Raw genomic sequence first — 19,899 nt, 5'->3', positions numbered from 1 at the left:
CCGCCCCGGGAACCGAACAGGCTCCGAGCCCGAGGGCCGGGACGGGGGTCCCGGTCCCGATCCCGGTCCCGGTCCCGGCCTCCCCTCGCCCCGCCCACCTATCACCTCATTGGCCGGCCGGCCTCCTCCTCCGCCGCTGATTGGCGGTTCCGCGCGACCCTTATTTGCATGCGGCGGTGGAGCCGCGCCGGGGAAGTTGCGCCGAAGCTGCGGCCGCGCTCCCGTCCCGCCCCGCCGGACCCTCCGCAGCCCTTCCCGAGGCTGGCGATGCCCCAGCGCAGCCTCCCGCCGGGATGGAGGTAGCCGGACCCTCGAAGAGGGCTCCTTCCCGCTCTGCCGCCGCTTCTCCCGCGCCGCTGGTGGCTCGGTAGGGCTCTGCCCCAGCCTCACCTTTCGCGCTGCGCTGCCGGTTGGCTTTAACCCGTCTTTTCCTATGGCTGGGATATACAGCTCTACTCTGAAGACCCTGGAGGATTTGACTTTGGACTCTGGTTATGGGGCAGGGGATTCCTGCAGGTCTCTTAGTCTCTCCTCTTCCAAGTCCAACTCCCAAGCCTTCACCTCTTCTCAGCACAGAGGCAACTGGTGGTACTACTCGGGCTCCATGAACAGTAGGAATAACAGCTGGGATACTGTGAACACCGTTCTGCCGGAGGACCCCGAGGTCGCAGATATCTTCTCCAAGTGCCCTAAGCTGCCGGATCTAGAGGAATACCCGTGGACTGATGAAGACATCGGCAGGATCCTTCGCAAAGGGAAGGGAGATGGCCACGGCAGGACCTTTTCCCAGGAAGCTGTCAGGAGGCTCTCGCAGCTGCTCCGGCGCGCCCTGATCAGGATCTCCAGGGAGGCTCAGCGGCTCAGCGTGATGCACTCCAAATGCACCAGGTTCGAGGTGCAGAGCGCCATCAAGCTCATCCAGAGCTGGTCCCTGTCGGAAAGCTGCGTCTTGGCCACCGTCAAGGCGCTGTCCCTGTACAGCATGAGCGCAGGAGATGGGCTGAGGAAAGGGAAATCCGCCAGGTGTGGCCTCACATTTTCGGTGGGGAGGTTTTTCAGGTGGATGGTGGACACGAGGATCTCGGTGAGGATCCACGAGTACGCGGCCATCTCCCTGACGGCTTGCATGGAGAACCTCGTGGAAGAGATTAAGAGTAGGGTTTTGGCAAGTCAGAGCCCGGATGGTGGAGGGGAGATCTCAGCCGAAGTCCTGGAGATGGTTATCAACAACGACGCGGAACTCTGGGGAGTGTTGCAACCTTACGAGCATCTCATCTGTGGGAAAAACGCGAATGGTAAGACCCAGCTTTTACGATTTGTTGTCTTCATACCAGCGAGCTTTACAGTAAAATCCTTGATCTCTATGGACTCGGTGGTTTCCTTGGCTTTTCTTGCCATCTGGATTGCATCTTGGTCGTGGTTTGTGTGTGCGCAAAGCGGGCACGGCGGCTTTACCAGGCAAGAATGATCCTGCTCTATTCTTGAGATGTCCCAGCTTATAAAAGGCACAGAAGCTGTGGGAAACCAAGCCCTGTTGTCCTAACAAACATCTGACTTTCTACCAGCTGCTGTTTTGAGCATTTTTTACTCTTAACTGGCGTGTAAACCTCTTTCTGTGTAACCGTAAGATGAAACGTGCTCTGGAAGCTGCTCTTCAGAAAATACCACTGTTGCTTTTAGACAAAATTTCTATTATAGTGAGTGTCTTGCAGCTTCATCTTAAAGATGCCGTTCCCACATACAGCCTAGAGAGGGAAAACAACATCCAGTCTTTTTTCTTTGGAGTAGTAAAATTCAGTTTCTGAGCTCAAACTCGTAACTACGTGTTACTTGGGCTTCCTTCTAGTTCAGCAGAGAGCTGTGTTGTCTTGTGCAGTAAACATGAGCTTGTGCTTGGCTTGCCAAAGTGAGTATGTGGGACGGTGCCTCAGTAATGAGAATAACACGATGTTAAGGTACTTCCCCCTGTAATTTCTTTGGAAAGCAAAGGTTTGAGCACTTAAACAAATAAGCAGATAGAGGAATGTTGGCATCTTCCTACAAGACGGAGGAGCAGTTTGGAAGGCTTAACTGTGACAGTTCTGTTTATTTTGCACTGTCACACTGAGGAATGCCATATTTTTCTGTGGAAAATTCAGGGAAACTTGGAGTTTTGGAAGCTGTTTTGTGTACCACCCACAGCTTCGGGACTTTCTCTGGCCACATCCTTATGGTCGGTTATTCCATGCTTAACACCTTAATAGTTTAACTCTAAAACCAAGCGGCTTGGTCTTTTCAGAAGATAATCTCACAGCGAGAGAGAAGTGAAGGAGAGACAACACCCCCTAGGTGAGTGTTAGCAAGGAAACAGTGTCGAAACAGGGCTGACTCACCTTCTCCTCCGTGGGTGCATTGATTTCCCGAGATTATCCCATACCCAAGCAATAATGTCGCGATTCAGATCACGAGTAGATAAGTGCAGTGCGTGTTCCCTGGCTCAAATTCCAAGGTAAGAAACCTCCTGTCGTTAAGGGTACTCACAAAACCCCTCCTGTGCACTTTATCTGCCCTCCCTCCGCTGACAGTGTCACTAAATGTTTGTGAAATAAATGTGAAGAGCCCTTTGGGATGTTCTCTTGGCACCGTTTCAAGGTAGAGCTGTAACTTTCAAAGTCAAACAGAGAGTCTACATTTTTAACTCTGAGCTCAGGGATGACTAGAGAGGTATGAGGGTGTCCTGTCTGCCAAAACACTTGTAATTCTTTGTTTACCCTGGGAGTGCGTGTCACCTGGTCCAAAAAGAGGACTTGTTTCCCCTTATTTAGGGAAGCTGGAGTGAAATATTGTGCTTCTGTGAACTAAAATATACAATTTTTGGTGTTCTCTGCTCAGTGCTTTTGCCACACAAGTTCTGTGTGTAAAATGGAGAGGAAGAGTCAGTCCCCTTTTTTTTTTTTTTTAATCTATTTCTTATTCTATTTTTAATCTATTTCTTATTTAATCTATTTCTTATTCTTAATCTATTTCCAAGAAGTCTCCTTGGAAAAAGTGCAGAGAGTGAATGGATGCTGGTGTTCAATGGAAAGAAGGGTGACTGTGCAGGGAAACGCTTATAAATATTCAAAGCACCAAATGGTCAGTTCTGATAACGCTCCTCCAGTGCAAAGCCAGGCAGGCAGTGGCCACAGAAGGATTGGCTTCTGTTGCCTCTTTTGTTGTTCCTGCCTTTCAGATCAATTCTGTCAATAATTGGATGCATTTTTTAAGTCTGGAAATTGAATAAAACCGCACATGAAGGCATCCTGTGATTTCCTGTGACAGTCTGTCACTAGTATTTTACCTGACACAAGTCAGTGAATCTTCTAAATGGCTTTTCTTGCAGTTGTAAGGCCACAAATGGTTTTATATGGATGCAAAAAAGCTTGAAATAACTTCTTTCTTCTTCTCCCTGTAGGAATTGTAAATGAGTAGCATTCACATCATTCTCTGCAGTGCTTTCAAGTGATCTTGCTTTTTACATTAATTTGAATCTGAAGTAGATCTGGTGGTGAAATAGCTGGATTTATTCCTGCTTAAGGAACAGGAAAACTTGCTTTGCTGTCATTTTTGCTTCTTTTCTAGTAAGAGCATTTTAGTGGAGGACTCATAAATTGCACATTTGGCATGTGTGTGTTGGGGTTTTTGTTTATAGCCCTGAGTTTGATGTCAGAGATAAAAAGCACTTAAGAGGTTCAGGTCTAACTCCAGTCAAGCATTGCAATCTTGGGATGAAATCCATGGCAGTGTCCTATGCAGGAGATGATCATAATGGACATTTCTGGCATTATGATCTATGGAATACCATTTTCATTATTAGATCAGGATAGCCTGCTGCTTTGGAGTCAAAGAAATAGTAAGTAAATACATAAATCTTCCTAAATTCTCAAGAGAGTGAGCTTTAGCCCTGTGTTTCTTCAGTGACTAATCTCCCATCAAAGACCACAGTCCACTCCCTGGTCTCAAGGCTTTGGAGTAATATTATGTATTATAACAAATGTGTTTTAATCAACACCTGATGTGTGAAGGGTAAAGTTTAAAACTCTAGGTGCTTAAGGGGGAATTTTAATATTTTTTTTAATAAATAATAATCTGTGGCTCACTTATTTATTTGCTTTTTCTGTGAAGCTGTTCTTTAATCAACTTTCTGCTGCCTCTATGAGATGTTTTGTGCTGTCAGTGTGAGTTCTGTGGAAGGAGGAATGTTCTCTGAGCTTGTGGCCTTAAGGAGTTCTGCCAAGCCTCTGGGTGTGTTGATGTCTCCAAGGGCTGTCTTTCTAGCCCTTGGAGTCTAGGTGGGCTGATGCAAAAATAATGCAGTGCAAGCTGGAAAGAAAAGCAGCAAAAATTATAAGCAGCTACTGAAGAATGTGGCTACTGGAAGGTAAAAAAAAAATAACAAACTTGGGTAAACTGAAACACATTTTATTTTCTATTTTTAATTACATAGAGATGTGTAATATGCAGCTCATGTAGAGAATGCACCCAGTAGTTTCACAGAGATTTTAAGTCATGCTAGTTTGGAATATTAGTCTATTAATTTAAAATGTTCATTGAGAGATGAGTTGAAATATGAACTTACCTTGGAATCACGATTTTTCTCCTTGCCCTACTTATGTTTGGTGCTTGTTTCTTTAGAATTTGAACTATCAGCACTGCAAATACGTTTTGCTATTATTGCCCTATTAACTAGAGCACTTAAATTGTATTTAACTCTCTGGCTGTGGCCAAACTCCCCTATGACTGCCAGTACACCTGCTGTGCTGTTTAATGCATCAGCACATCCTGGTGCTCTGCAGATACAAGTGTTGACAGATGTTTTTGCTAAAAAAAAAAAAAAGGTGGGGGTTGGAATTTAATTTGATAACACTGTCCATGTACCTCTCAGCCCAAACACTTGAAGTTCTCCCTGGATGAACTAATCCAGAAACAAACCTACTCAGCTGACGAGGAGTAGAAACATGAGCCTGAAATAAACTCTACTTATGTCTTAAGGCATTTTTCTTAGCAAGGGGTTGAGGGGAGAAACATGTAACATTTCCTTGGAGTGAGAGGGAATGGGTTGGACTCAATAAAATTAAATTTTCTTCTCTAAACGTTGCCACACATCAAACATGGACTTGAGATTTAGTGTCACTAAGCACATTTTCTTTTATATTTCTCATTGCATTAATACAGGTTAAAAACTATAGCCAGTTTTAAAATTGAGGGTAATTAGTAAAAATAAATAATTAAGGATTTTTAAAGCTATGTCAATCTAAAAATTCCTTTTTGTAGTTGTCAAAATGGTCTGTAATAAAGTTATTTCAGCGTAGTTGTGGTATTGTACTGAAATCCAGCATGAGCAAAAATAATGACACTTCAAGAAGTAGAATGTCCTTTTGTTATCTGAACTGAACAAACTGGTGTCCTCATCTAGAACCTCATCAATTTTAATAAGCTATCAGCTCCACAACTATTGAGGAAAGCACTACATGGTGGAATGGGTGGATTTGCAGGAAGAGAGCTGTAAATGCAATCAATAAACCACGCTGAGGACAAATAGAGGGCTAGGACAATGATACTGTGGGTGGCTTGCCAATTATTTAAGAAAAAAATAAATAACTCTGCATTTTGTTACTGTGTCTGAAGCAGGAGCTTAAAACAATTTTGGAATTCCTGGGCAGAAATGTAATAGACTTCTGTCCACATTTCCATGTTGGATGAGCTGGTTGTAGCTATGATCCTACTCAAATTATGACTTCATTCACCTGTGGACCCCCAGCATACCTTGTGTGCTTCCACTTCTCCACAGTCAAGAGCTTGGATTTGTATCCACAAACCCCCAGGGACAAATTCTTTAAGCTTAAATATTAATGCTTATATGTATGTACATGCTCACCTCTCCTGCAGACACAAACCACCAGTTGCTTCTCTGCAGTTGTCTGTATTTTAGTTGTGCATTTCGTGTTAAGGTATAGCTCAAGTAAGGCTAAAATGCCTATTTCCCCCCCCCCCCCCTTATAATCAGTTTTCTGTGTCTATATATTTTTTTTTTTTTTTTTTTTAGTGATAGTAAAGGAAAACTTCATTAATGAAGTAATGGTGCTGTCATAAATTTATCCTTCATGTTGCTGATATTACTCCACAAATAAAATTTGTGTCCTTTCAATTCAGTTGGTTAAAGAGCTGAAACTCCCTCAGTGTATAATTACCAAATGCTGATTATATTTGGATTTTTAGGGGAATCGGGGTTGGTGGCAGCTTAACCCTGTGAAACTGAGGAGCTGGGCCTGTGAGAGAGGGATCTTTTGGAGAGAAAACTCTGTGACTTGTTGTGTCCAGACTGAAGTGTCTTGTTACTGCCAAAGCCAAGGGTTTGAACTGAGTGAATTCTGTTGGGGCCAGCACAGAATTTTATCCTTGGTGTGTAAACCCCTAAGTTATAACAGTTTTGGTGTTTGACTCATTGATTTATTTATTTATTTATTTTTCAGATGAAAAATGATGCTACTTTAGCTCAAACTTTAGCAGTGATTGGATATTTGGGGTGCTCATGCATGTTGTTTAGTGTGTGTGTGTCAGCAGAAAATGAGGAATGAGCTCTGGGTGTTCATATTCTTAATAATAAAACGTGATTTGAAATCTAAACTCATCTGGGGAGAGCTGATGGTTGTCAATGAACTTCCCTAACTGATCTCTAGCTTTCCACACTGCCTCCTCTTCCTTGAGATCAGCACTCACCCAGAGCATGGATATCATATATATTTTGACTGTTTTGACATCTTAATCCTACTGAATTTGGGGCTATTCCAAAATTCAGTGCACCAATAACACAGGGTAGTGGTGAATTTTGAATAAATTGTGTTTTGATAGTGGGGTGAAATTATGATCTTTTTACTCTGAAAAATCTTGTTTGGGTATTAATGTTTTCATGTTGTAATACTGGTTTGTGCTGATGTACCTGGTATGATTCAATTCCTCCAGTTAATGGTCCACTTCAAGCTTTTTTTTAATCTGTTGGATTTTTTCTGTCCCTCTCCCATGCTTGGTGTGGTAATGGTTTGCAACAACTCAAAGGAAACACTGAAGTTTATAAAATCCTCTGCAGGAAATATAAGTAAAGTCTTGGAAATACTTCTTTACAATGGACTATAAAATTCACTTAATACACAATTACCGAGTTGCAGAGTTGGACTTAGGACTCAACACTTAATTAACTTCAGAAAGAACTGAAACTCCAAAGTGCACTTGGGAGCTTATACCAAAAATCTTAGTGTTGAACTAGAAGTAGGTTTTTAAAAAGAAATAATTTTGCAGCAATGCAAGAAAATGGAAAAATAAGTCCAAAGATAACATTAATCCTGTAATCTTCACAAAATTGTACTTTCTTAAAGACCAATACATTTTACTTTTTCTTGAGCAATTTGCCCATTGTGCCAGTGGAATTCAAATGAGGAGAAACAGAGGCTTCTAAGCACAATAAACCCACTGGATACCCAACAGTGCCCAGCAAATCTCTCACTGTCTTTATCTTCTGAGTGTTTGGAAACAAGAGAGAAATAATTATTTGTTTACATTTTAGTTCTTGTTTTGCATTTGATCAGTGCTAAGCTTTTCAAGTCAATATATATGTAAAATGTATATATTTATAAACACTTTTCCATTGTTTATGGTGCAGGACTTTGCAGTTTTATACACTGGACATTAAGGAAAACCTCTCTCCCTGACTAAGTTCTGCTCCACCAGTGCAGGAGAAAATGTCCGTTTGCTCTTATTGAGCAATGGGAATTTAGGCTGACGAACAAAAGAATGAACATAATCATTTCTGATTATTTTCTTGTTTTAATGGGGTTAATTTACATGCTATTTTGAACCTAAGTGCCCAACATGACATTTGGTTAAATCCAAGGAAGCCTGAGGCAACAGTAAATCCAGCACAATGATGGATTCATGCTTTCTTAATTTACAAATTGGGGCCAAAGTACTTCAACAGAAATCTTGATTCTTTTCCTTACAGAAGAGGAGATAGATTTAATAATATGTAGTGGACCTTGAGAGCATCTAAGTCTATTTAAGGATTCCAGGTTGTGGATTTATCACAGAATACCTTGTTGGAAGGTTCATCTGGTCCAGCCTTTCAAGCATTTGAGTGAAGAGAACCTTTTAAGTGGAGTTGCAGGACTTGTGCCAAGAAAGCAATAATAAAAAGAAGAAAAGATGCACCAAATGCTGAAAGGTTTGGTCCTTTGACCCCAACACATCCAGACTTGCCCTCTGACTCTGCTCACAGGCTGGGCTGGATCTGGGAGCTCACCCTGGTCCTCAGGAAATGTTTGGGAACAGAGGGTGACTTGGAGAGCTTGGCAAGGGGAGCAAGGAGAGACCAGTGATGGGCAGGGCATGGCTGAGGTGGTTTGTCAACCTGTAATTAAAGTGTCTGCCTGCACCCTGCAAGGGTGGTGGCTGCACTTTTGTGAGTCTGGGATACATGGGGTGGAATTAATAGTGTGGAAGTAACTTCTGAGGAAAAGGAATGCTGTGACTGTACTGTCTTCAGGAGTGGACACAGGGTATCAGTCGTTTTAATTCAAGTTAAATGGAATTCTGAGCTGTAAAATCCTTGTCTGTTAAAACCTCCTTGTTATGTGTTACTTGCAGATGAAAGAGCCTCAGAATTGTAAACTTCTCCTCATTTGCTCCAGACCTGTTACTTAATGATGTTATTTTATTAACTCTAGTCCTACTGATGCTGTTTGTGGAGGAGTTGTTGGGATTGGTCTTTGCTGTGACCTTAACATGAAACATTTCCTTGAAAAGGGTGTTTAGCAGAGCTGAGACTTTGGACCGTAACCTTGGGAGCATCTTTAAATCAGGTCACAGGGATTGCTGTCAATGCACTTCCCTCCTTCCTGTGGACCAAGCAAAAAGTGTTTGGTGTTCTTTGTGTGGGTTTGACCCAGACACTCATAGGTCAGTTGTGCACCGAGCACTTGTCCATCTTGTTCTGGTTGTTTAGTTACTACACATGGACCATTTCTTTCTTAAAACCTGTGTGATGTTCACAGGGCTACTTAACTTGCTTCTCATCCAAACTGAGCAAACTACCAGCTCCTGCAGTGCCAGTGAGGCCTGTCAGGGGCTGTATTTGGCTCTCCCTGTCCAAAAATGAAGAAGCAAAACAGAGGAAAACAGTGGAAAATGTGCTTAAGCAATTTCTGTAATTTTTGTGTAGTGACACTAAAATGCTTGAGATGATTAGGAGTGTTTGTGGTATAATCACGGGATAGAGACAAAGAACTGAAGCCAAATAAACATTTCAGACCAGCTTTTCAGTTCGTGGATGTAAATTTATAACAACTGATAAATTTTCTGTGGGGCTGTGAAAGATCAAAGTAAATGTTGTTTATGATTTTTCAGGGATGAGAGGAAAGGAACACTACAAAAGACATAATCTGCTTGTCCCAGTCTTTAGTGTTTATAACATTACAGTCCATGTTGGGTAATTCTGTTCCTTGAATTTCTATCCCAATCTGCAGCCTGTTGCCTGGGTCCTGGAGAATAAAGAAGGGAATATGACTGTGTGTTTACACTGGGATTTATACATTAAAAAAATAAACATGCAGAGGCGTAATTATCTATTATTTTCTTGATCCTGTATAGCTCTGGTTTTTCTCCTGATTAGTTCCAAGTTGACAGTGAATAGAGTTTCTTCTAATATTTACATTTTATTGTTTGTGAATAAAGCACGCGACTGTTTCAGATGAAGGGCAAGAGTTGAGTGTTGGCAAACAGCTAAAGCAGGGAATCAGGCCAGTTTTGCCTCATATTTTCTTCAAACTGGTTGTATTTTTGATGTTTTAATAGAATTTAGTAGCAGTCAGTTTCTTGTTTGCATGTTTTGTTTAAATAGCTATTCAGTGCTCCATGTGTGTCAAAACTAGTAGATGAAAACACAAACTTGATTTTTGAGTTGCTTTTAGACAGTCAACTCATCTTTGATTCCTCTTGGATGATACACTGATGATCCTTTTTTTTTTAAATCTGAAATAGAGTTTTGGCCTTTCCTGATGGATGAGAAAATGGTACTGGGATGCTGCTGGGGCTGGAGGAACAGGGATGGGAGCAGGTGTGGTGTTTTTGTAGCAGGTAGAGAGCACCCTCTGTGTACCATCAGTCAGTGTTGATGTCAGAGGTGTCTTTTTGGAGTGTTTTATTGTGGGCTGAATTTGGGAAGAATCGGTGACAGAGTAATGAGAAATGGTGGACTTGGCAGTGTTGGACTCTGATCTTGGAGAACTTTTCCAACCTAAATGATACAGTGACTCCATGATTAATGGACTGGTGAATGCCCTAAACTTGTCCTTAAAAGGTTGTGAGGTTCCTTTTTATTTCTTTCCCAATTTTTGTGCCATTTCCTGAGATAACACCACAGGTCTAACCAAAACACTTAAGGATGGATGCTTGTTATAATAGTATAAGAGATAACATTCAACCAAAGAGCAGAAATATATATATATATATCCACCCCCACAGAGGAAATACATTTCATTATATGTTATCTTCCCTCCACCCCCCACCCCCTTTAATGCTCAGCTTGCACTGGCAGCTTTGTTTAGTCTGGAGATCATAAAAATCACTCCAGAGTTGAATTGATACAGCTTTATTATGTTCTTAGCATGTTTTCTGGTGCTTTTAAGTTGTTATATCAAATTTATAAGGTGCCTTTGGATATTTTCACTCAAGGGATACTTTAACTTAGAGGGGAGGGAAGAAGATGAGAAACTACAATAGCAACCAAGACACATTATTATCTTTATTGTTGGTTTTAATAAACCATTTAATTCTATTGTCAATATGTAAAGACTTTTAAAGTGTTTCTTTCCAGGAAGTGTTATGAAAATTTCTCTGTTTTGTCAGTATACGTGGAAATTTTGGCTTCAGTGAGTATCAGTTTTGTTTGAACTGAAAAGATGTTTGGGGGGGTGATGACAGTAAGATCATCAAGTACAAAATTTGTTGGAATTGTTGTCAATGCTGTTACTGAAAGAAGCTCAGAATCCATATGGGAAGTGCTGCTTACCTTCAAGTTTTAACCTTGCTAGAGCCAAAGGAATAATTTCCCTTAGATTTAATAGGGGACTGATCAGTTATTGCTTATCAGAAAAAACCTGGATTCTTTTTGAAGCAGTTGCCTGGTCTGAAAGCACTTGGGTTGAGGCCACGTGTTTGTCTGAGGTAGTTTTGTTTTAGTACTTTGCAATAAATTTAGGAGCTTTACACCTTGAGGTGGGAGAAGCTTTGATGATGACCCTTCATTCCATGGAAAACCTGGATGTCCTCTTATATGGGAGGGAGCAGGGGGGATTTAAAGCATCTGTGCACTGAGGTAGTTTTGTAGCTGTGCTGGTGCGTGTAAGGAGGGTGACTGGTGTGCTTTTATTAATATTATTCCTTCGAAAAAGTGTGGCCTTCCCCCTGCCACTCCCCAGGTGCAAAGTCTCTTATTAAAGCCACTTGAGGAAGATTCATGCTTAACACTACATTTCTCAATGGAAAACAACCCTGGAATTGTTTCTGGCACCTTTTCCCTGTGTGTGTATTCTTGGGTCTCATATTTTTTTGCAGACATGTGAAAATGCAGCTTTCATTGTAGGTTGTTTTGTGGCATGTTGTATATGCTGCACATCCCTAAATTTGGGGAAGGGACTGTGTTCCTTTGTTTTTAAACAGTCTCAGTGACCTGCTGGAATTGTGTGATAAAACTGTGTGAATTTTCTCTACCTCCACAGCAGTTCAGAGGATCATTTTCCTTTTATAGTGTGTGTAAGGCTGTGTGATTGTGGTTTTTCACGTTCACTGCAGAAGGCCAGAGCCTCCCCTAAGGCGAGCACAACTTACAAATTCCAATGAATATAATTTATTAGCATGAAGGTAATTCTTGCCACACAACCAAGCCTTAGATAATGCAGAAGTTATGGCAGAAGATACTGAGCTGGCACAGGGCATTTGGCGTTCCACCATCTGCAGAGCCCACACTCCCAATTTTCTGCTGTTGCCATGGGCTGCAGACTCAGACAGGAAATCATGGTAGGATGGGAAAGGGTCCAAAATACACACAGCTAGTATAAGGTTTGCAGTTAAAAGAGAGCCAGAGAACAGGCTATCTGTTCTCCTGAACAGGCAGGGCAAAGCAAAGCTGCCTTGTGTGTGCCTTCAATGTCTTTTTATATTTTATATGCTCATTTTTTAAAAGCTGGAATTTTTTCCAGGTAAAGTAACGTGTGTAACTTCAAATGGTCCATTTATATACCAGGGGCCTGATTCAACCCTCACTTAATTGGTTGTGCTGAGCTAAAAGGAGAGTAAAGCAGCAGAGAACTGGGTCCCTGGCATATGTGGAGGAGCCACAGAGCTTTGGGCACGTCAGACAAAAGAGCAGCTCCTACCTCTGCTTCCCTGGGCTCATTTTGGGGGTTTGGTTTTATTTTCAGGGAGGATTTTCAGGGATTTTGTGTGTTAGTTAAACATCTAGAGCTCAGAGTATATGTGTATGATCCACTAAGTGACAGGGATGCAGAAGCTGTTTGGCTTGTGGAGCTGGCTCAGTTTTTAGCTCTGGGTAGATCGTAGGGTCACTTGTCCATGTATTTTCTTAGGTTGAAACAGGGGATACTGGAGTGATTTGCTTTGGAGAGCAAAGTTTTCTTATCTGTCTATGAGAGATAAGCACAATAATCTGTGTGTAATGAACTGCACAGTTTGCAAAGCTCTCAGTGTGTCTGAAGAGCAGTGTCTGACTGGGCAGCTTATGCTCCCTTGACATATAGGGGGACTGGAGAATTTCTCCATCAGTTTCCAATTTCATTTTTGTAGAGAAGATGCTCCCTTACTAAAAAATAGCAACAAAACAACACTGAGGACACATTCAGGATGGACAGCAAACTTCTTGTGGCAAAAAAAGCTGATTTAAAACTTTTTCTCCCAGGCCCATCTGTGGTTTTTAATTCTGTCTGAACGGGACCATACAAGAGGGTAGTTTGTTCTCCAGGCATTTTCCAACCATAGCTGTTGTTTGGCTATGTAGTCCCTTTTCAGCTGCTTGAAAGAATGGAACTGTGAACAGGAGGAAGGTGAAGGCTACAGTGCCAAATATTGCTGGATGCAGTGGTGATGTGTCTGTCAAGAAGGAGACTAGAGATACCAATTAATCTCATTTAGAAATCAAATAACTTGGGTAGCATTTAACCCTGGGGCTGGGATCAGTGAGTGAGGAGTCTATTCCATGACCCCATACCTTCTAGTAACTGCTGCTTTTCCCTGTGTAATATCTCAAAAAGACTTGCTGCTTTTTTATTTTTTATTTTCTTTCAATCTGATTGGAAACAATTGTCAAATGGCAAACTGTCTCAGCCAAGCCACCTGCCCGAATCCTCAGCAGAGCATTGTATTTCTGAAAGAGCATTCTAGTGAAACATCCTCATTCTGAAAAGTTTGGGCTGATTCTCCAGTAAAAGAAGTGATCCAAAAAGCTGCTGATGATTTCCGTGTGAACACTGCCAAGTATTTCTCTGATGAGAGTGCATAACAAAGAAGTGCTCGAGTGATTGAGTAAGGCTGATTGGAACAATCTGGGGTGGCTTACAGCTCTTTCTGATATTCCACAATGGTGGGAAGCTACTGTCACTTGTATTTTCAATCTGTATTTTGCTTGGAGGTACGAGATCTTTTGTTGTCAGCTCCCTTGAGCCAGTTATGGAGGGAGAGACACAATATTTCTTTAAAATATTCATGGAGTTTGCATGGGTTGGCTGCAGCTGAATATCACCCACAGTGATTTCTAGAAGACAACAGGAGTTTTATGTGATTTATCTTAATTAGGGATTGATGGACACATTCTAGTTTGACTTTTGGGTCTGAATATGGATCTGCATTAATAATCATCTGCCCTCCTAGCCTTGCTTCTTGCTCAGCTGCTACTGAGGAGCTTGCTATGGGAATATCTGTAAAAATATATAGTATTTTATAGGACTGGTTCATCTGAGGACACTTTTCTGTTGTTCAGGGACAGCAGGTTGTTCTGTGATGAACAGCAAGAGCTTTAGGAGACTCATGTGGGAGTGATTTCTTCTACTTTTTGTGATTTTGCTATTGAAATTAAGCAGGTCACATAAAGCAGCTGCTTATTTTGGAACAAAATCAGCATAACACATTAAAGAACCCATTAATCACTGAGCTTGACCTTCAGTTATTATTTAAAAAAACGTACTGCATCTATTGTGCACTTCAGAAGGCCAGGAATCCTAAGATGTATGTTATGTATTCAGATCTACAGGTTAAGAGCATCAAATTAAGTTATAATAAGGAGTAAAGCAAAATAGATCCCTGTTGAAGTATTGGCTCTATTTATTCATTTTTAGGAGTAGAAGGAGGCTGTATATAAATACCTGCACAAGGAAAACTGAACTCTCATTGTGTTCCACAGTTGCCATGTATAAATTTTTGTCCTGGACTAGTGGCTTCTTCACTCTGTTCAATCTCGCCAACACAAAAGTTCTCACTTTCCTAAAAGTCTTTGTGGGGGGGGGAAGGTACATAAACCAGCTTCTCCATCTCTTCTCCCCTCAAATCCCAGTGCTTATTTTACGAGAGAATTTATTCTGTGTTTAAACTCCTGAGTTCCTTGGCAATGTCTTTCTTATATAATCCTCTGTGTAGCCCTAATGGTTTGAGAACTTACTACATTATAGTCACATCTACTTGTTGCAGAGATTTTCTGAGTACTGTGAGCAAATGGATCAACCATTAAAACCTAGATTAGTTTTGAGATGGAGGAAAGGATCAGTAGATGACTTTTCAAAAAGATTGAATGATCTGGTGAGAAACCTACTCTGTAATTATTTAATAACACAATTTTCTGTTCCTGCAGAGCAAAGTGGAATCATAATCACAGGACCAAGGGCTCATTCAGCTTTTAAGGAGTGTTCTCAACCAGCATTTTTCACTTTATTGGGAGGGTACAGTCAGCTTTGTGTGATTGTTAATATATAGTAGTTCATAAAACTGGCAGCCTTAATTGGATAGAAGGGTGAGTAGAAGCATGAGGTGAACCAGAATGAGATCTCTTGGGCTCCAAGTTATGCCTCCTCTTAAAACACTCCTGGCTTGGCACACTGAGGAGCTGAGAGCAATGTAGTCTTAATTTTGGTTGAATAATGGCATTCATGGAGCTATGCTAATGAGCTGCATTCTGCTGCCTGTCCTGCACATTGTGGACTGCACTCTGAGCTTACTTCACATCTCTAATGCTTTCCTTCTGTCTTGAGCCGCACTGATGTAATGGGTCCGGATCTGCCCTCGGTGCACTGCCTTTCCCACAACTGTTGTGCAGCAATCACACAGCTGTTCGCTGATTATTATTTTCTTTCCCAATTGGCTGCTTTGGGACAGATTATTCTTTGGCCTCAACTTCCTAATGCAAGTAATCAGTAACAACATTCAGGCAGGGGTGTTGAAGGCATTAAGAATTGCTTAAGTATTTGGGTCTGCTGAAAATATTCAGGCCTTTAATGAATATTTGGTTTATTTTTGTGGGAGGGGAATTATGTGCTTTTTCCCTGCCTTTGCTCCTCTCCTTTCCTCAGCTTAAGACAAGCTAAGACAAAAGCAGCACTTTAAAAAGGAATGAAGTGTTTTATGTAGGTTATCTTGTAGGGTGTTTTTAGATACATGCTCTGTTATATTGAACATCCCCCTGACATCAGGGAAGTTGCACAGGCTTGATAGTTTTGGGGTTTATTGGGTATTTTTAAGTATTTTTGATTCATTCATTGTGAAAGCTCTGTGAGCTTATGAATTAGACACAAGAAAGGGTAGGAGGAGGAATATAAATGAACGCTTTGGGAGCTGGAACTCTTGGCTGTATTGCATAGCTGCTTGGTCACCTTAGAATCACTGAAATGCTGGTTGGGATGAGCTCCTGGAGGTTGCCTAGTCCAATCTCCCACCTTTGTGTGGGCTCCTGCCAGAACTAGATCGGGTAAGAGGTGGCTTTGCATCTCTAAATCTGGGAAACATTCATCTGGTAGATCCCACAAGCCCCTCTGAGCAACCTGCTTGCATTTTAGTGAAGAAGTTTCTCCTAGTATCCAGCCTGAGACTCCTAAGCCAGAGTTTGTGGTGCACCGTGTGCTGCTCCTGAGAAGAATTTGACTCCATAACTTTTGTAGCTATCCTTCAAATAGTTGTAGGTTTCTCTTAAATTGGCCTTCAATGTCCTCGAAGCAAGACATGACAAGCCCAGCTCCCCCACCCTCACCGCGACGGCCCTGATCTGCAGGTCTCTGACCATTTTCAGGCAGAGACCATCCGCTGCTCTCTGCAGCTTACACACACCCCTCTTGAACTGGGCAGCCTAAAATAGTGTTACCCACAAACCTGCTGAGGCTGTTTAGGGCTTTATTAAGCGATATGGACCCCAGGATCAGCTGCTGCCTTCTCTGATCATTATCATTCTGCCCAATTAATGTGCACACAACACAGTCCCGCATATTATGTGGTCCACTGTCATCTTGGCCTCACCTTGAGTGCAGAAAGGCCTTTCTGGTTGTGGAAACTGTTGAATTCTGCCCAGGTGGGTGCAGGGAAGCAGTGGCCGAGCTCCAGAGAGGAGGAGGCAGCAATCCAGAGGCCCTCTACAAAGTGTTTGGCAGTCCCACATCTTCTGACTCCTTCTGTGGTTCTGAGCTGCTGGATAACTTCTGGGACATGTGATTTTTCTCCCTCTCTGTGTCTCTGTTTTTAATTTACATTTTAAAGGTGTCAGTAGGGAAGGAAAGAACTTCACAAACAAGTGTTAATCACCTGTGATCCCACATTTGTATGAGAACCCTGTGGCAAAGGCAGGGATGAGCCCAGACCAACTGGGTCCAGCCTGACCACTGATGGACTCTGCTGGAAAGGAACATGTCTTGGTATTGCCAAAGTCCTGCACTCAACAGACTGCAGTGAGCAAAGTTGTGGCTTTGTGTGCAGTGAAAAAACTATGGGAAAATAGAGGTTTCAAAGGCAGAGTTTTAATTCTGCCAGAGCATGAAACAGAGACATCCCTTTGCTCTAGGGAGTCTCCAGAGAGAAATTACTTCATCCCTAGGGACTGAGCTACTTGCTACCACAAACAAGGATTCTTGAGTTGCCTTGTAGCCATTGGTACAGTCAAAACTATTTCTGATGTTTAAAAATAATGAAACAAAACAGAAAGGGGAAAAAACACCCCACTGCAAAACCACCAAAAAACTCCCCCAAAACCCAAGAAAAATCCCTGAAGTCTTCCTTGTGGCAGTCAAATATTACTACACACTTGCAGACTCTCTCCACTGAGTTAGAGCCATGATGTATTATTGCAGTGTGTGACAATATCAGTATTTTCAATATCCAGACACCATCAAAATCAAGGGTTTGAAGTCTGTCTGTGAGGTTTGCCTCTGCCTGAGGTCTGGTCTCATGTTTCAGTGGTTGTTTTCTTTCTTCTTTTCTTTCCTGTCCCCCTTCCCAGAGTTGAAGGCACAACTTGCCTGATCATTTTAAGCTTAGAAAATGACCAAGTAGGATCTCTTGGTTATAGGAGACCCAGTTTTGTTGTCCTTTGTTATCACTGGATGCCCTTTTTAAGGTTACAGCCACTTACATGAATGGTGCCTAAAGGTACTTGAAGAATTGAGTTACTCTGCAAGTGGAGAACCGAGAATATTTTGATTTCTCTACCTACTGCATTGTGGAGCTTTCACAAACCAAAAACTCATTCAGTATTTCTTTGGAAATATGTGACTTTAAACACTGGCTGCCCAGGAAAACAGGTACAGGATTATGCCTTAGTTTTACGTAACCCTTAAAAAACAGAACGTCACCTATAAAAATTAAGACTAATAATACATAAGTAAGCAGTTGAAGAGAATTTTATGCCAATTAAAGTAGCAATGCTGGTGACTGTGCAAGTTTCAGCTTTTCTTCCATCTTTATTTTGCTCGGAGGCTATAAACTTGAAAAGAGAGAGTGGGATGTAGAGCATGACACTGAAAGTTACTCTGTATTAACTTGTTCAGCCCTTGAAAAAAGCGTTTAACAAAACTCGAGCTTTTCAAGTGATTAGTAAAAACAACTGATAAGATTTGTAACTTTCTCTCCTGTGAAAATGTTGGGATTATGCTCAACCTTTCCTCAAAGGGGCTAGATCCCATTAACCAGCAGTACCAGTTCTGGATGTGGAATTCCCTTTGAGGCTGTCAGTACTGATGGAAAAGGAGTAGAGGCTTCTTTTTAACTTAAAAACTCTGGAAACATCAGCAGAGATAATGCTGACTAACAAGGTATAGGCTGCAAATATAGCCCAGAGAAGGATGTTCTTCTGCCTGGAGCAGCGTAACTAAATTGAGTTTGATGGTAGCAAGAGGAAACTTGCTCCGTACATACAAATTCATGTCTGTCTTTCTTTAATTGAAGTGAACCCCCTGTGAAATTGCTACCCAGAAATGACCTCACTGAGGCTGTTTGCTCATGCTCTTGGCAATCAGTTTTGAATACTTAATGCATCACTGAGAAAGCAGAAAAAGGCTCTATAAGCTGGAGAATAAACGAGGTGGTGGTGGTGTCCATTATACCAAAAAGCTCTGTAATTCTTCTCAGCTTTTAGCTTAAAAAATGGTTAAAATAGTATTCTGATGTTGAATTTATTAGTTACACCCTGCCATGTGAAATCCAAAGGAATGGCTCTATGTAGAATGCTGAAACGCCAGAGGTTAATTGTGCCTTCAGTATTTCATATTAATCCAAGTAGCCATAGTGAGCTACTTAAATACAAACATTAGGGGGGAAAAAAAATCCTGCCCTGCTCGAAGTCTGTTACTAGTGAGACTTTGAATTTAGGCAATTTCATGCATTTGGAGGTAGACTTTATTTTTCCTTCATCAGCTAAAATAATAATAAAGCTCGACTTGGTGTATTTATTTAATGAAACACAGGATCCCTGCCCCGATGGTTTTAATCAGTCCCCTCGCTATGTGGTAATTAGGGGTTCTCTCCCATGGCTCTGTTTTTACTTAACTTTCAGAATGTGTAGCCAGTTTAAGTTTCCAGAGATACTCGCAACTAATGTTGCCTCATTTACATGCAGATTATCCAGAGGGGACTCTTAAACACGCACTCACGTTACAGAAACGAAGCGTTTTCAGCGCTTTCTTATTCAGGGAGCAGAAAATGTTATCTTTTGTCAGTAACTAATTCATTCCACTCGGCGGATGTGACCGGCTCTTTCATTCCTTGCACACAAGGATTCAGAAGCTGAAGGTGGCTGAGCGCCAGCTTTGCCAGGGATCCGATGTGCTGCTGGATCCAGCTCGGCTAATTTAGAAGCACATCCCTGAAATCGGCTTCATTTGCCGCGGATAAGCCCTGTGTGCATCACAGGTCGAGACATGGTCTTTTTTTCTGACTAGAGAGAGCACATCAGTGCTTCTCATCTTTATGTTTAATAACTACCTCCCTAAAAGTGACCTGGGAAATGTTGTGTTTGTGTCTCCAACTGTACAGCTGGGTACCATTTGCTCCTGGCAGTTACAGAATCACCGGAGATGTGAGGAAGTGGAGCAAATATACAGCATTTAAAGCTCTCTAAAACAGCTTCCCTGCATAATGTGTGATGTTAAAATACTAGGTGGCAGTTTGGGCCGGTATAAAAGTTTTATTGGTGTGAGTTTCAGCCAGGCACATTATTCAGGAAGCCACTACTGAGTTTTCAAGTCATCTGAAACGTGTGCTAGTAAAAGCCTTTTATAAAGCAATACAACCCCATGCAAGCTCCCAGTCAGCTGTGTCCTGGGATTTACTGGTGGGATATATGTGCTGGGAGCT

At 41.8% G+C, this 19,899-nt stretch overlaps 1 protein-coding gene across 1 annotated transcript in view; it reads left to right on the top strand.

Annotated features, from left to right (window-relative positions):
- The first annotated feature begins 222 nt into the window (after positions 1–222).
- Positions 223–19,899, top strand: part of ABTB2 (ankyrin repeat and BTB domain containing 2) — a 117,612-nt gene continuing 97,935 nt past the window's right edge. Inside the window, exon 1 of the mRNA XM_027667393.1 lies at positions 223–1,295. Within this exon, the coding sequence (XP_027523194.1) occupies positions 434–1,295 (862 nt within the window). The 5' untranslated portion in view covers positions 223–433. The remainder of the gene's footprint in view (positions 1,296–19,899) is intronic.

Source organism: Corapipo altera, unplaced genomic scaffold, assembly GCF_003945725.1.
Source record: "Corapipo altera isolate COAL_440 unplaced genomic scaffold, ASM394572v1 114, whole genome shotgun sequence".
NCBI lineage: Eukaryota > Metazoa > Chordata > Aves > Passeriformes > Pipridae > Corapipo > Corapipo altera.
The sequence above is the reverse complement of the archived record's forward strand: the minus strand, read 5'-3'. Positions and strand labels throughout refer to the sequence as shown.